At 45.8% G+C, this 16,117-nt stretch overlaps 1 protein-coding gene across 7 annotated transcripts in view; it reads right to left on the bottom strand.

Annotated features, from left to right (window-relative positions):
- The window catches only part of DNAH1 (dynein axonemal heavy chain 1), a 172,243-nt gene that overhangs the window by 87,890 nt on the left and 68,236 nt on the right, over positions 1-16,117 (bottom strand). For all 7 annotated transcript variants that reach the window (XR_005601199.1, XM_039546880.1, XM_039546878.1 and 4 more), the window contains exons 22-28: positions 9,144-9,308; positions 7,904-8,025; positions 6,751-6,856; positions 4,305-4,484; positions 3,364-3,504; positions 1,508-1,671; positions 750-863 (exon numbers count right to left, since the gene is read on the bottom strand). Coding sequence is in view for 6 of the 7 variants with exons in the window: in XM_039546880.1 (XP_039402814.1) it covers positions 750-863; positions 1,508-1,671; positions 3,364-3,504; positions 4,305-4,484; positions 6,751-6,856; positions 7,904-8,025; positions 9,144-9,308 (992 nt within the window). In the remaining variant the exon portion in view is untranslated. The remainder of the gene's footprint in view (positions 1-749; positions 864-1,507; positions 1,672-3,363; positions 3,505-4,304; positions 4,485-6,750; positions 6,857-7,903; positions 8,026-9,143; positions 9,309-16,117) is intronic.

The raw sequence follows: 16,117 nt of genomic DNA, 5'->3' as shown, positions 1-16,117 counted from the left end.
GCACAATTTGATGGAAATTCACTGTCTGTCTGTCTGTAAGGGGTATGATTACTATAAGGGCTTGGCTATACTTACAAATTTGCAGCGCTGCAGCAGGGTGTGAAAACACACCCTCTGCAGCGCTGCAAATTGCGGCGCTACAAAGCGCCAGTGTAGTCAAAGCCCCAGCGCTGGGAGCCGCGCTCCCAGCGCTGTCCGTTATTCCCCACAGGGATGTGGAGTACGGACAGCGCTGGGAGAGTTTTCTCCCAGCGCTGGTGCTTTGACTACACTTAGCGCTTCAAAGCGCTGCCACGGCAGCGCTTTGAAATGCAAGTGTAGCCACAGCCTAAGAGAGCTAAGTATTATTATAATAATTACTAGGAAACACACATACTCCATGGTACTGGTTTATGTGTCCAAGGGTGTGTAATCACCAAGAACAGAATGAGCCCTTTGTTATTCAGATGGATTTTTTATATGTCTCAGAGCAGATCACTAAGAATCATGCCATAGCATAAATCTTTAACTGGTCGGTGGGAGCATGGATCATTAGGAATCCTGTAGATCCAACATCAGTAAGGGCCCAATCTACCTCATCTCAAGTAACACCTGGCTATACAAACAGTCCCAAGGCTACTTGTGTAATTAAGTGCTGCTCAGCGTGAGTAAGGCTGGCAGAGGAAGATCCTGGATTTAACTCAGAATAAGATCTGTTCACCCAAAACTACACAGATGCTTAGTTATTATTCTCTGAATAATCTCTGTACCTGTCAGTGAGGGGTGTGATGACCAGGCGTCCACTGTTTCCCAAATATTCATAGCCATAGATGAATTCAGCATTCACTGCTCGGATGTACAGATCATTCCTTGTCCAGTAGTATCTAATGGTGAGTGAAAATGGAATCTCAAAGACAAACAAGTACTGGCAGGGGTACAATAACAGCAAGAGCTAAAAGAGACACTGCTTGTGGCTGATACAATTTACTGCACTCCAGGCTCTAGGAGTCATGCGCTACCTCAGCGCTGGGTCAGAGATAATAAGTAATTGCTTTAGGAAGGCAGTGGTGTTGGCTGGAAGGACAATCCTGACTTCTCTGGGTGCCAGGAAACAATTGTAAGCAGGAGGTGCTGTGCAACGGGAATGTCTACAATCCTCACTGGTTAGGACATCTGATAACATTGTCAAGAATCATGCCTCCCCACTGGGCATGGGCAGGCCTTTAGAATGTTGTGGCAGGGTCTAATCCATGTATTACATGCAAGGAGAAAGTGCCCCAGAGCCTGGGTCTGTCTTAACGTAGCCTGACAGAGGCAGGCATGGGTTACAGATGCGCAGTCGTGATCGTGTAACTGACTATGATATACTCCTAAAACATTCAATCCACTTGGCTCTAAGATTAGTCTTAAATAGACACACTATGCAAACACACTTGATTGCCCTCCGTGTTACTGATGCTGCTGATAGGTAATGATAATGGATGGTGGCCAGTGAATCCAGACCAGGTTTGATGGCTGTTTCCCTTACCTGAGCTGAGAGATCCACTCAAAATCATTCTCACTCATCACATTCTCCTCAATCAGCTTAGCAGCAACATCCTTGGCATGGACTTCAATCACAATGAGAGCTGATAACACTGTTCGCTGCATCCTCGATAGCTTTCCTCGAACAAGGGCTACCAGATCACTTAGCTGTGCAAGGAAAGGGAAGCTAGTCAGAACCGGCTCTGAATTGCATTCTGACTTCTATTCTCTCACCAACAAGATACTAAACCAACAGCTCTCAAACTGTGGGTCGGGACCCCAAAGTAGGTCGCGACCCTGTTTTAATGGAGTTGCCGGGGCTGGATTAGATTTGCTGGGGAATGGGGCCAAAGCCCGAGACCCACCACCCGGGGCCGAAGCTGAAGCCCAAGGACTTCAGCCCTGGACATTGGGGCTCAGATTATAGACCCCTTGCTTGGGACTTAAGCCCTTGGACTTCGGCTTTGGCCCCCCGACCCGGGGGGGCGGAGCTTGGGCGGGCTCAGGCTTTGGTCCCACCTCCTAGGGTCAGGTAGTCATTTTTGTTGTCAGAAGGGGGTTGCGATGCAATGAAGTTTGAGAACTCCTGTACTGAACGATGGCCAAAGGAGAGGAAGGATGGCCCAGTAGATAGGGCACTAATTTGGACCATGGGAGACCCAGGTTCAATTCCCTCGTCTGCCAAAGACTTCCTTTATGACACTAGGCAAGCCACTCAGTCTCTCTCTGCCTCAGTTCCCATCTGTACTATGGGATAATAGCACTGCCCTGCCTCTAAGGGGTATTGTGAGAATAAATATATTCAAGATTGCAAGGCATTCAGATGATGGGAGGTATCACCATTCATACAAGATATTGAACTGTGACTTAGGGCAGGGTGTGGATGCACTGATGAAATACCCCATTGTTACATAGGACCACACCTCCAGAAGGACAATATCCCATAGTGCCATGCTAGAGCATGACCAAGTTATGGGAGCATAGCTCTGATAAGGTCATATGCTAGATGAGGTATGTGCAGGTTAAGAAAACAATGGCAGAACTCAGAGATCTCATTTTACTGTATTCACTATTTTCCCCACTATCTTTGGAGTTCAATTCTTTCACATACTAATGTAACATGCTGTTGAAAACAATTGACCTAACTTTGGAAAATTTCTCTAGATTAGGGGTCTCAAACACGCAGCCCATGAAGTTATTTGCTGCAGCCCACCAAGCTCCCCACCCCACCCCCCCAAAGTTATTTCCTGCGGCAATCCAGTTCCCCTCACCCGCCATCTCTCCTCTCCTCCCCCCCACTGCGTCCCCACTCTTCTGCCTACCTCCAGGTGCTTCCCACCGCCAAACAGCTGTTTGGCGGCACTTAGCGCTTTCCAGGAGGGAGGTGGGAGGAGCGGGGAGCCATGCGCTCAGGGGAGGAGGCAGAGAAGAAGCAGGGCAGGGGCGGGGATTTGGGGAAGGGGTTGGAATAGGAGTAGGGAGGGGGCGGAGTTGGGGTGGGGGCTTTGGGGAAGGGGTTGGAATGGGGGTGGGAAAGGGGTGGGAAGAGGCAGGGCAGGGGCAGGACCTCATGGAAGGGGTGGAGTGGGGGCGGGGCCGGAGGCAGAGCAGGAGGCTTTTGTATCTTTATATGAAAAGGTGTCAGTGATGCGGCCCTCAGGCCAAAGTACTAGTCCTCATGTGGCCCTCGTGGTGATTTGAGTTTGAGATCCCTGCCCTAGATGCAGCTGCATCAGTATCTCAGGTTATGGCTGTTGACTGATTTGAAGTCAGGACTGTTTTACATGTAGAAGGTGATAAAAGACCCGGTCTCTGTGTGGAGAAATCTAAACCTGGTCTGCACTTATTCATCTTTCCTACCTGTGCGCTCAGCTGTGGAAACAGCCTGGTTGACAAATCCCCAGCCTCCAGGGCCTCAGATACTTCCTTTGTCCAGTAAGTTTGACAGCCAGCGATGGTCACCTGCCCAGGCCATTGCAAGACCCATGAACTACGTGGTGTCTTTAAAAAAAAATACATTATATTGGTAATAAGCACTACAAATATCTTTTCTTTCATGATCTCTTGTCTCATGCCCCATGCCTGGAACCTATCCAATTCCATGTCAGATATAACAATTTCTACTTAGTTGTCTACCCTATTTTCTCCAGTTGCTAAGAAAAAGCTTCCCCAAGATGCTGGGCATCCAGACAATGGATGCTTAGGTGCCTTCTCTGCAACAGATCACTTGGCTATGCAAGATGTGGAGAACTGCCAAAGGCAGGTGAATACTGGGAATCCATGGGAACATGCTTCCATTCCTACAGCGAATTATTGGAGCATCAGATTCCTAGAGTATAATAATGCCTGAGATTTCTGATGCTCCATCTTTTTTTACCTTCCTTTCTCCCAACCACCAACTAAAGTGTGATCTCGACTGTCTACCTGCGTCCATAGAAACATATGGCTGAGATTCATCCCTGGTGTATGTCCATTGGCCTCAGGAATTAATCTGGCCCTATGTTACTACTGCTACTATCTCTTTGCACTACATGATCAACCCAAGCGCTGGAGGAGAAGATAAAAGAGGGAGCCCTATCCCAAGGAGGGAGTAGAACAGAGCGAGGAGTAGAAATGGAATCATATAGCAGGGTCAAAGGCTACACTATAAAAACCGTAGGGTGTAAGAAAAACAATTCTGCTGGCTGTCATCGATGGGAGCATGTTCTCTTGAGCCAAGACATGCCAAATGCCACCTGTTGAACTCCACCTGTATTTGCGGGTGAAGAGCGGAAGGACAGTGTGGGGTGTAAGACTCTCACATGTGGATAAACCCTGATCGATCTTTCAATATTGTCCCGCACGCTGGCCTTCATAGATTTCTCGACTTCCAGCAGCCAGTTCTCCACATTGCCAGTGGGATAAATGGGGAAAAACAGCTTCACCTCCTCCCCTTCTGCAGAGTACATGTGTGTGATCTGTAGGTCCTCCTGGAAGAGCAGCTAATGGGGGAATCACAGCATGATATTAGTAGAGAGTCCCTTCTATCCATGCCTTCTTATCAACATAGGTCAAGACACAAAGAATTGAGACATTGTTTCAATTTGAATATGTGTAATATTTTTGTCCTACAGACAGTAAAACGGCTGTGCCTCCAGGTCTACAGCAAAAATAATCACACAGGACCAGACTGTCTGCTGGAGCAAAGCCGTGTAGCTCCATTCAAGTCGATAGAGCTACATTAATTTAGGCTACTTATAGATCTGCCCACAATTTGGTTGTGGTCAGGGCCGGTGCAACCATTTAGGCAAACTGGCGGCCGCCTAGGGTGCCTAGTGGTTGAGGGTGCCTAAAAGCCCACTCAGGCGAGGAGGTGGAGTGGAGGTGAGCTGGGGCGGGGGAGGCGTGGGGAGGGCCCCCTGCAGTAACAGGGGAACACGCACAGGAGAACCGCTCCCCGCCCCAGATCACCTCCACTCTGCCTCCACTGCTGAGCACACAGCCCTCGCTCTAAGTCTCCTCCAATTGGCGCCACAAGCCTGGGAGGGGAGAATTAGAGCAGCGCCGGCGTGCTCAGCAGAGGAGGCGGAGCAGAGGTGAGCTGGGGCGGGATCTCCAGGGAGGGTTACCTGCCGTAGAGGGAGCGGGGTTAGCTGCCGTGGAGGGGGGCTCTCCAGGCCGGGTTAGCTTCCATGGAGGGGGGACTTTCAAGGGGGAATAGCTGCTGCGAGGGGGGGCTCTCCAGGTTAGGGGGGTGGGTTAGCTGCCGCGGCGGGTGGAGTTAACTGACATGGGGGGGGCTCCTCAGGTGGGAGGGGTGGGTGAGTGTGGTTAGCTGTCATGGGGGGGCGGTGAGCAGGGTTAGCTGGGGGTGTGTGGCGCAAGGTGGAAGTTTCGCCTAAGGCACGAAACTTCTCTGCACCGGCCCTGGTTGTGGTTACTGATAATAAATGTACTACACATGTGCAAAATCAACATGTCCCTCCATGAAGTGAAAGAGGATTATATGACAACATGGGGCCCAACTTCATCCCTGGTATAACTTGAATGAAGTGAAGCAAGTTACATGTGGTGTGAATTTGTCTCATTGCATGGCTAGGAATCGGTAAATCCTTTTTACTCTCAATTCTGTTCTTCCACTGTCCCCAGGGTTAGAGTTCCTTGTTTTAAGAATAAAAGTGTAGGGATCCAATGCAAAGCCCAAAGAAGTCAATGGAAGTCTGTCTAATGACTCCAGGAGGCTTTGCATCAGACCTGCAACTAAGCTTCTTTTCCACTTATTCCCAGGCTAGTGATGATCAGATGTATTTTTAGTGCTGGTGTGAGATGTGGGATTGACAGTCCTGGAATTTGAAGTCTTCTACTACAGTGGTTCGCAACCAGGGCCACATGTACCCCTGGAGGTACTCAAAGGTCTTCCAGTGGTACATCAACTTATCTAGATATTTGCCTAATTTTACAACACGCTACATAAAAAGCACTAGTGAAGTCAGTACAAACTAAAATTTCATACACAATGATTTCTCTATTCTGCTCTGTATACTATACACTGAAATGTGAGTACAATATTTATATTCCAACTGATTTATTTTATAATTATATGGTAAAAATGAGAAAGTCAGCAGTTTTTCAGTAATAGAGTGCTATGTGTTTTTATGTCTGATTTTGTAAGTTTTTAAGTGAGGTGAAACTTGGGGTACACAAGACGAATCAGACACTTGAAAGGGGTACAGTATTCTGGAAAGGTTGAGAGTCACTGTTCTAGAAATAATGAAACAGGCAAATCAGCTCTGTAAGCTTCCCCCATATGACCGGGCTAGTGAGCTTCAACCCTGATTTAGGTGGGACACCCAGGACCAAGAGGGTAATTCAACTTCTGTGGCCCACTCAGTTCTTGGCATCTCCTGAGACTATCAACAAGGTGATCAGCTGTGGTGGTGGTGGTGTGGATACGTCTCCACTGAGAATGTTGGAGTTGTGTTTTAATGATAATCACGACTGAGGAAAAAGTGTAGAATTTATAACTACCTGCCACCTTAATGCAGTTTAGAAGAGAACAAAGCCAGTTCAACTCTTCTCTTTCACATGGAGATGTAGAGGCGATTTGAAAGAATCCAGGTGCTGTCTTCACAAGGCAGCGAGCCTGTGTCCTACCCATCTCCTCCCCTTACTGCAATGCTTGATAATTGCTCTAAATTTCCATAATATATGACTCCCAACATCAAGACATGCCTGCTAGTCCCAGAGGAAATAGCTTGCTTTACCTACCCGTGCAATATTCTCAAAGCACTTGCGGAGGTGAGGCTGTACAGCAGTGGGGTTCTTTGTCTGAGACAGTATCTCCAGCAGCTCATCATCCGAAAGGAAGTAGAACCTGAAAACAGAGACAGAGCTAGCAGCTCATTTTGGTCTATGCTCTGCGGTTTGGTGCTCAGTCCTGGCAGTACTGGGCAACAGTCCTGAGATTTTGGTGAGAGCAATTGCGGTGGTCTTCAAGATATCCTACTGGTCAGCATGCATTATTTGCATTGGTGCAGAAAAGCAGTGACCATAGTCCAGTTAAATGAGAGTCTCTCTCTACTGCAAAAGGGCCTGAATCTCTGATGTCCTTCCCCTGGAGCACTCATTTATACCAGTGTAGAGTGGGTGTAAAATGACAATATTTTACAGTATTTTACTCCCATTTTGTACTGCAACAAAGCCTACTCTAGGGCAGGATTGTTTAATTTTGTTTTATTGCAAGTTCCTTTCATGACTCTTGGAAGGTTTGCATCTGCTACAAATTGTGTGGCCTGTGTTTGAAGGAGACTAGGGAAGCTACCTCTCACATAACATTACTTGTAACAATGTTACCATCCTTCCTTTCCAAACTGCTGATTAGCTCTGCTACCAGAAGTTTATTAATTGGCTACATATACTTGTGAGTCACTGAACATGCTGGAAATCATTGTGAGACTGGAGATGTCTCTCAGCCTAAAATGGTTTAACTAGTTCCTACCTATACAGTCTAATGAAAGGAGTTCCTTTAGGTCTATTATTGTTGGGGGGAAGCTCATTCTAAAGAGCAGCTAAAGTAGGGCTAAAAAGAGTAAGGCCCAAAGTATTTAATTTCCCCTCATTTCACTTCATCCCCCCTTCCTCATGATGATGTTTAAAGGTGCAGGGGTGTGGTGATGCTATCAAACTACCCCCACCTCAACCCTGGGCCATGGCATGTTGTCACTTCCACACAGTCTGCCCTATTTTTCCTCCATCAAATCTCTGGGTTGAAAGAAGCAGCCTCCTTGAGATCTGCAAACTCATGAGAGTTCCATGAGACTGTGCTTTGGATGAGAAAGAATGATGCACTTGTTCCCGGGAGCCATAATCAGAGTGATTCTCTGACTTCACACCTAAGAATGGCCTTCAGTCTTGGGATTACCTGGGGAAAGCTCCTCTCTTGGTCTCTAGATATTCACTCAGCCCTTTCTGCACAAGGTCAAGTAGCTGATTACATTTCCGAAGGCTCTCCAGCAGCCTGGGATCGGGACACAGGGAAATCACCTGGAAAGGACATGAACATCAAAAAAAGCATCAGTATACTAAGTCCTAGTTAGATAACCACATTGGAGGCAAGTTGGCTACAGAGAGATATTATTGCTGGGCTCAGAGGGGCTCATTCATAGGAGCTTTTTCACATGGCTCTATAGAGACACGAGCTTTGTGGGCCAGAAGAGGCAGTTACATTCAGAGATAAGACAAGTCTACATATTTTGAAGTTGTCCAGATACCAAACAGTGATGATCAACATTCGAACACTGAATACAAACAATGACAGTCTCTGTGGAGGAAAGGGCTGTGCGGCAGGAGAGTGCAGAATGGTAGTACCAGCATCAGGGGAATGGGGCTGAGGAGGTAGAGTGTGGGGTGAGGGAAGGGAGCCAGGTGGCATGTGGAGGTGAAAGTGGGAATCAGGCACCAGGAGGTGGGGGGGGGGGGGAAGAGCCAGGTCATGCTGCTAAAGCACCTGACGGAATTAGCCTACGGAACAAGTCACGAGATGCCCTATTTGTAAGGACCCAAAGCAAATTAAAGGCTGTGGCTCTGCTGTATAGGAAGGTGGGGGAAACAACAGACTTTGCACCCGTCTGCATACCATGGGGCAGATCTGATGTGCAGATCTCTGCAGCTCAGCCTTGTTGGGGAGGTGGAAATGTGGGCAAGTTACTGACGTGCCAGAGCTGTGGCGAGTGGCTCAGCACACAGTTTAGAAACACTCCTGGTCTCTGGAATGTAAACAGCATTTTAAAAGAAGAATCTTAGCAAGCTCCCCTGACCAAGGGTATTACTCATGCAGGGCCATACCTGCGCATGGTGCTTTGACAGACAAGTATAGAAAAGGGGGCCAAATGTAGCTTTAGAATAAGTGTGCACAATTGCAGGTAAGTCACTATCGCTGCATCTGTTTCCATCAGGACTGATTTTGGCCCATGGTCCCTACCTTGAGAAGTCTGCAATCTAAGCAAGTGAACAAAGAATGCAAGAGGAAAAAAAGGATTCAATTGTAATTCATACGCAAGCAGCTAAGATAGTAATACCTAGGCAAAGATGTGTGCATGCAGTATACAAGTGTGCACATGCAAACATACACACATATGCCATGTGAGCACACACAGCCTCACCTCTCTGTTCTCATTAGCATTCTTCATGATCTTCCTCCAGGTCCTATCCATGGTTTGGTAGCGTTTGCTTTCTACTGGCAGCTGTCTATTGATGTCCTCTGAGCTAAAGATGGGCTCCAGGTATAGCCAGGAGCGCTGGCATGTCAGCCACTCCTCTAGGACATCCTGGTGGGAAGTCATGTAATCAGGTCAAGAGGCCTACTGCAATAAGTACAGTTCCTAAAACAGTTCCTCTCTACATGCCCTGGGCTCAGATTGGAGATAAGAGAGGTGATCTTCTCCTAAAACACCACCCACAACACTAAAATCCACCCAGAGCAGCTGGTTGTTTCTACTAAAATAATTTCCTATTATTTCATTGCTAACAACATTGATATTTAAATTTTCATTAATAGGCATCAGAGTCAACACCCACTGGGATGAATGGGGGCGGTTCACATCTATATGTAGGCCCTATTCTTCTCCCGTTGAAGTAAACATTAAAACAGCCACAGACTTAACGGTGCAGCATTAAGCTGCTAGAGCTATTCCTTCTGTCTGTCTGTAGACAACAGGACATCAGGTCACATTAAGGGCTTGTCTACACGATGGGGTAATGCGCCCTAAGGGGTATGATTTCTAGAGCACACTAACGTCTTGTGCATTAATTGGTCTGTGCAGACCTTGCTGGTGTGCACTAGATTCCTTAGTGCGCTTTAACAAAGTGCTGTTTCAAACAGTACTACGTTAAGGAACACCAGGGAACCTTTACTGCATTCCAGCAGAGGCTACATGGACCAATTAATGTGCAACACAGTGCACTTTAGAAATCAAATCCCCATGGGGTGCACTGCTGCTCCAGGGAGCCTAGCCCGAAGGTGGTTATCTTGCAACAGGAAGTGCAAAGTTTTTACTATGTTTTAAGATAAAAGCTTAAATTCTGCAGAATCTGATGTGGCTGCCAAAGAAGGGCTGGTACACAGTTCCCGCCAATACCAGCTCAATCTGACCTTGTTCACAGAATGCTCAATGAAAGCTTCAATTAAGAACATTTCAAACAAAATATTTGGATAAATTCCAAACATTTAAAATAAGAAAACACACAGGAAATACTGCCTGAAAGAGATTCAGAACACGGTGTTCAAGAACCAGCTAAGACATGGAAATAACAGCTCATTGTTCAGTGTTCATTTACTTGATGTTTCAAGCTCCATAGAATCCTGCAAAGCTTTCTGGAGTGTCCCTAGGATGTGATAGGTTTCAGAGTAGCAGCCGTGTTAGTCTGTATCCGCAAAAAAAACAGGAGTACTTGTGGCACCTTAAAGACTAACAAATTTATTTTAGCATGAGCTTTCGTGAGCTAAAGCTCACTTCTTCGGATGCATAGAATGGAACACACAGACAGGAGATATTTATACATACAGAGAACATGAAAAGGTGGAAGTGTATGTATAAATATCTCCTGTCTGTGTGTTCCATTCTATGCATCCGAAGAAGTGAGCTTTAGCTCACGAAAGCTCATGCTAAAATAAATTTGTTAGTCTTTAAGGTGCCACAAGTACTCCTGTTTTTTTCCTAGGATGTGACACGCTTTCAGCTGATGGCAATATATACTGAAGGCTGCATCCACATAGAGATTTTCTTAAATTCTCCTTGTGCTTCTCTGGCACCAATACAGCTCCTCCAACTCTAGCAATAGTGCACCTGCTCCTGTGGACCGGATACTGCTGGTTTTATTACTGTGTCAGCCAACCCTGATCAGAGCAGCTGTCAACGACACAGTGATAAGAATGCCTGAATCTGACCCACAGCAGTGCTCCGGCCATCACTAGCACTAGTGCAGCTGCACCAGGGTTGGGGAGAGAACATGCTCAATGTTAACCTCAGGGGCTAACATAGGGACAAAAATTACAAAGAACTGATTAAACATGGAGTCAAACTCTGTTTTTTCCTCAGTTGTGTGGCAGGAAAAAAATGCCATCTTATATCGAGGTTAAAGGACCACATATTAACCCAGGCAGATTCTTAAATTAAAACATGGTCCTGTCCATACAGGCAAGAATAAGTCATGTTATAACATGATTTAGTCATAACCATGTTTGTCGGCCACATTTAAACATGGGTTATTTTTAGTTTAGACAGGGCCTGTTTACTGCCTCTTCACTGGACCACCCCATACTGCTAATCTCTCAAACAAAGCCAGTCTTCAGGCAGATGGCAGCCTTCAGGAAGAAGCTCTTAAGTGTTATGTGACTTGGGTTTTAACACAAGATCACAGAGGCTAAGAAACTTCACCCTGGGGTCTTCCAGAGCACTGAGCTGAACACAATGGAACGTATGCTAACCAATGTATTCAGTCTGGAAAAATCAGTTGTGTCTGTAATAACCATTTGTTCATCCTAACTAAATCCTCCATGTATCTAAGAGGAGGAGCAAGTGAATGCAACCTGATGACTTGCTGAGAGTGTGAATACATCAAGAGCAGCACTGCCAGCCACACCCTGACAGAAGCTACCACAGGTATAAAGAGCAGGGGTCATTTCCTTACAACCCCTTTGGAGGGGATCTGCAGAAGAGCCAGCACTGGCTGAACTCTGCTCCCATTGGTAGAGTTAAACCAAGACTGAGCACTTTTCAAAATACCATCCCTAGTGTTAATTTAGGAAGAAGGAAAATATTGAGTTAAGGGAGCTATAAAAAAACCAATGGGGCAGCCTGTGCCAGACTTGCTCACAGTGGTTAGCACTGTATGCCATGCATAACCCCATGGAAATCAATGAGACTTCATGGCGCAAGGCACTGCTCAGTGTGAGCAAGTCTGGCACAGGCTGGCCCATGGTTTTTTCCATAGCTTAACTCAATATTTTGAGTGGCACAGTTTGGGCCTGTAGGCCTGATCCAGCTCCCATGGAAATCACTGGCCAAACTCCCATTAACTTCAGTGATGCAGGATAAAGCATTATATGAGCAGCTGGACAAAGGAGCTACTTAGAGACAGGAGGGCCCCAATCTTTAATTTAAAAAAAAATGTAGCAAAGAAAACCAGAAAAGCACAGCACAGGGGCTGATCTTCAGAAGTGCTGAGCACTCAAACTTCACTGGCAGCTGCAAGTGCTCCTGATCCCTGAGGTTCACTTTACTCACTGCTCTTCATATTGCATGGGCAGACAGGTGTATAATTAAGTGTCTTTTCTATAAAGACAGGCAGAAGAGAGGTTTCTGTGAGCACTCACAAAGCTATACATAAAATAAATGTGCAGATGAAGTTGAAACCCACTAAATATGAGATTTTACAGTTATTTAAGGGATTTGGATACCCAATTCCAATTAAAATGACTCGGAATTCAGTGGCCAAATCTCTTAGGCTGAGATTTCAAAGCTGCTAAGGGTATGTCTACACTACGAAATTAGGTCGATTTTATAGAAGTCGATTTTTAGAAATCGATTTTATACAGTTGATTGCGTATGTTCACACTAAGCGCATTAAGTTGGCGGAGTGCATCCTCACTTCTGTGGCTAGCATCGACTTACAGAGTGGTGCACTGTGGGTAGCTATCCCACAGTTCCCACAGTCTCCGCCACCCGTTGAAATTCTGGGTTAAGCTCCCAATGCCTGATGGGGCAAAAACATTGTCACAGGTGGATTTGGGTACATGTCGTCAGTTGCCCCTCCCTCTGTGAAAGCAACAGCAGATAATGGTTTCATGCCAGACACCAGGGCCATTAGAAGAACACAGCAAGGCATGCTGCGCATCACAGAGGCTTTGAAAACCAGTTTCATGACTGGCCAGGCTTCGGTGTGACAGTTGTGTGTGTTTCTCCTTGATGCAAACCCGCCCCCTTTGTTGATTTTATTCCCCGTAAGGCAACCACCCTCCCACCTTCGAAATAAAGTAACTATTGTTTTGAAACCATGCATTCTTTCTCTATTAATTAAAAAAAAAAGAGAGATAACAGACAAGGTAGCCCGGGTGGGGTGGGGGAGGAGGGAAGGACAAGGTCACAATGCTTATTGTAGCCACACTAAAAATCAAACTGTTTGAATGACAGCCACTCTGTTGCTTGGGCCATCCTCTGCAGAGGATTGGCTGGGTGTCCGGAGCCTCCCCCCGCGTTCTTGGGAGTCTGGGTGAGGAGGCTATAGAGCATGGGGAGGAGGGTAGGCAGTTATACGGTGGATGCAGTGAAGGTCTGTGCTTTTGTTGGCTTTCCTGCAGCTCCAACAGATGCTTCATCATGTCCGTTTGCTCCCCCATTAGTCTCAGCATCGTGTCCTGCCTCCGCTCTTTACGCTCACTTAATTCTTTCCTGGCCTCTGCCACTCAATTCCTCCATGCATTAAGCTGTGCCCTATCAGTGCAGGAGGACTGCATGAGCTCGGAAAACATGTCATCACAAGTGCGTTTTTTTCGCCTTCTAATCTACGATTCTGCGGGGGACTGCACGGTCACCTGAGCTACTGAGTTTGCCATGCTGACCAAACAGGAAATGAAATTCATAAGTTCCCGGGGCTTTTCCTGTGTACCTGGCTAGTGCATCGGAATTCAAAGTGCTGTCCAGAGCGGTCACAATGGAGCACTCTGAGATAGCTCCAGGAGGCCAATACCGTCAATTTGTGCCTGCACTACCCAAATTTGACCCAGCAAAGTCGATTTTAGCACTACTCCCCTCGCCAGGGAGGAGTACAGAAGTCAATTTTAAGAGCTCTTTAGGTTGACGGGACGGGGTTGGTTGTGTGGACGCATTCATTTATAAATTGACTTAATGCGGCTAAATTCAACCTAACCCCGTAGTGTAGACCATGCCTAAGTGTTACAGGAGGATTTCCCCTTTTGGCTTTGGTTGTGATCCCATCAATAAGGAATTCTTTTAAAATTCCCATGGATGCTGGATAGAATCCCACTGTAATTCTCTTGGAATGTGCCATGTATTTTTAATGCACAGATGGTCTTTAAATAGTCTAAAGCAACTCCAATCAAGTATAATCCATACTGTGACGCTGGCAGACAAGATGCCAACTCTTGCCAACGCTTTAGGCCTCAGCTGAGCACTGAAAAATTCATTCTTGGAAACTAGTGCAACTCACGTGTGTGTTAGTATGGTTAAGATGGGTATTGGATATATAACAATGGGTTTAGACTTTACAAAATGCTTGGAAGTTGCTACATGTATTAATCCTACTTATAATGTCTGTATTCCATGCTATAAGGTAATACTTAAGTATTTGCTATACAGCTGTGAAATGTTTGTTCTGAACTATCTAACTCACCAAATAAGAAACTTTACCTAGTGCTAAATCCCTATGAAAGGTATTACCTCTTGCCCATCAGGAAGGGCTATCAAAACCATTGTGGAACATCAAAATACACTGACTTTGCTAAATCACCCTTGCACAGGCTAAGTGCAAAAGAACTTGTCCCATCAGCTTGAATTCTGGAAAAAGGAAATAAAGATAGCTGATGTGAAAATTTTTCATCTCTTTCCCATTTGGACTCTCACAGGGCTGGAGCTAGGAAACAGAAGCAGAGATCTCCAGAGTCAACCTGGGTTAGCCCCAAAAGACATTCAGTGCTGACAGATTGCTACAACTCTGTCACTTTTTCAAACCCTAGACAGTAACGCATTTCTGTATATGTTTGCCAGCTTTAACCTGTAAATAACTCTCTCATTTCTTTTTTCTAGTTAAGAATTCCTTGGTTAGTTTACTATAGGATTGGCTACAGACATTGTCTAAGGTGTGAGATCTGAGGTACAAATTGACCTGGGGTAAGTGACTGGTCTCTTGGGACTGGAAGCAACCTGAATTTTATGTGATCTTTGGTATATGGCAACCAACTATCACTAAATCCTATCTTGACACCCAGACAAGCTGCCTGGAATCCCCAAGGGGACTGCCAGTGACTCTATGGTAAGACTTTATAGTGCGTCAGAAGTTCACACTTGTTACTGGGTTGATAAGCTCTAATGATAGAACATACAATCTGTTTGGGGTGTCTGCCCTGCTTTTTGACAGTCTGCCCTGAGGTTGGCACTCTCAGTTGTGAAACACTCCAGCCAATGTGACAAGGACATCTGGTAATAACTAAGCTGATCAACGCTTAGATCCACTCAATTCTATAAGGCCATCTCCCTCACTCTCAGGACTTCAGAGACTGTTTTTGCTACATCAGAGAAAGGAGAAATACATGGAGAAGTTTTGCTATCCTGGCAGAAATATCAGTGCAGTCACTTTGTGGAACTCTGTACCTTTAGCGACAGGAATAAATGGCAAAAAGAAAGAACAGCAGCCAGGGACAAATGCACACACAGTGTCACAGCCAAAACACACACTAACACACAATATATACATAAATATAGCCAGATTACCACATCACCTTCTTCCATAGGGGCAAGGTTGCCTTTGTGCGTCCTTCTTAGCCAAGTAAAGCAGGTTTGACAACCCCTTGCCCAATCACACATGGGCAGGTAAGCTCCCATAAGTAAAATGAAATAATTATAAACAACAGACAACAATGTTGTTACTTCTAGAATTTACAAAACACTCTACAAACATTAGCTAATTAGGATTTTTTTCCTGCTCTCATCTACAACTAACATAAAGTAGAGTGTGATCCCTCCTAGGTGCTCAGCATTCTCTTCTACCCTGGAACCAGCAAAGTACTTAAGAATGTGCCTAACTTTAAGCATGTATGTAGACCATTAAAGTCCAATGGAACTATTCATATGCTAATAAAAGTTAAGCACGTGCTTTATGTGCTTTGCAGGATCAGGACAAGAATGCATAGCACCTTGCAGAATCAAGCCCTTAACATGCAGTTTGACTGTGGTAGGGCCTGAATATCACTAGGCAAAGTGCTAACTACTATGCAAGTCAATAGAACTACACCTCTACCCTGATATAATGCTGTCCTCGGGAGCCAAAAAATCTTACTGTGTTATAGGTGAAACCGTGTTCTATTGAATTTGCTTTGATCCGCCGGCGTGCCAGCCCCACC

Source organism: Mauremys reevesii, linkage group 7 (genome assembly GCF_016161935.1).
Source record: "Mauremys reevesii isolate NIE-2019 linkage group 7, ASM1616193v1, whole genome shotgun sequence".
Classification (NCBI taxonomy): domain Eukaryota; kingdom Metazoa; phylum Chordata; order Testudines; family Geoemydidae; genus Mauremys; species Mauremys reevesii.
Note: the sequence above shows the minus strand (reverse complement) of the source record. Positions and strands in the feature narration are given on the sequence as shown.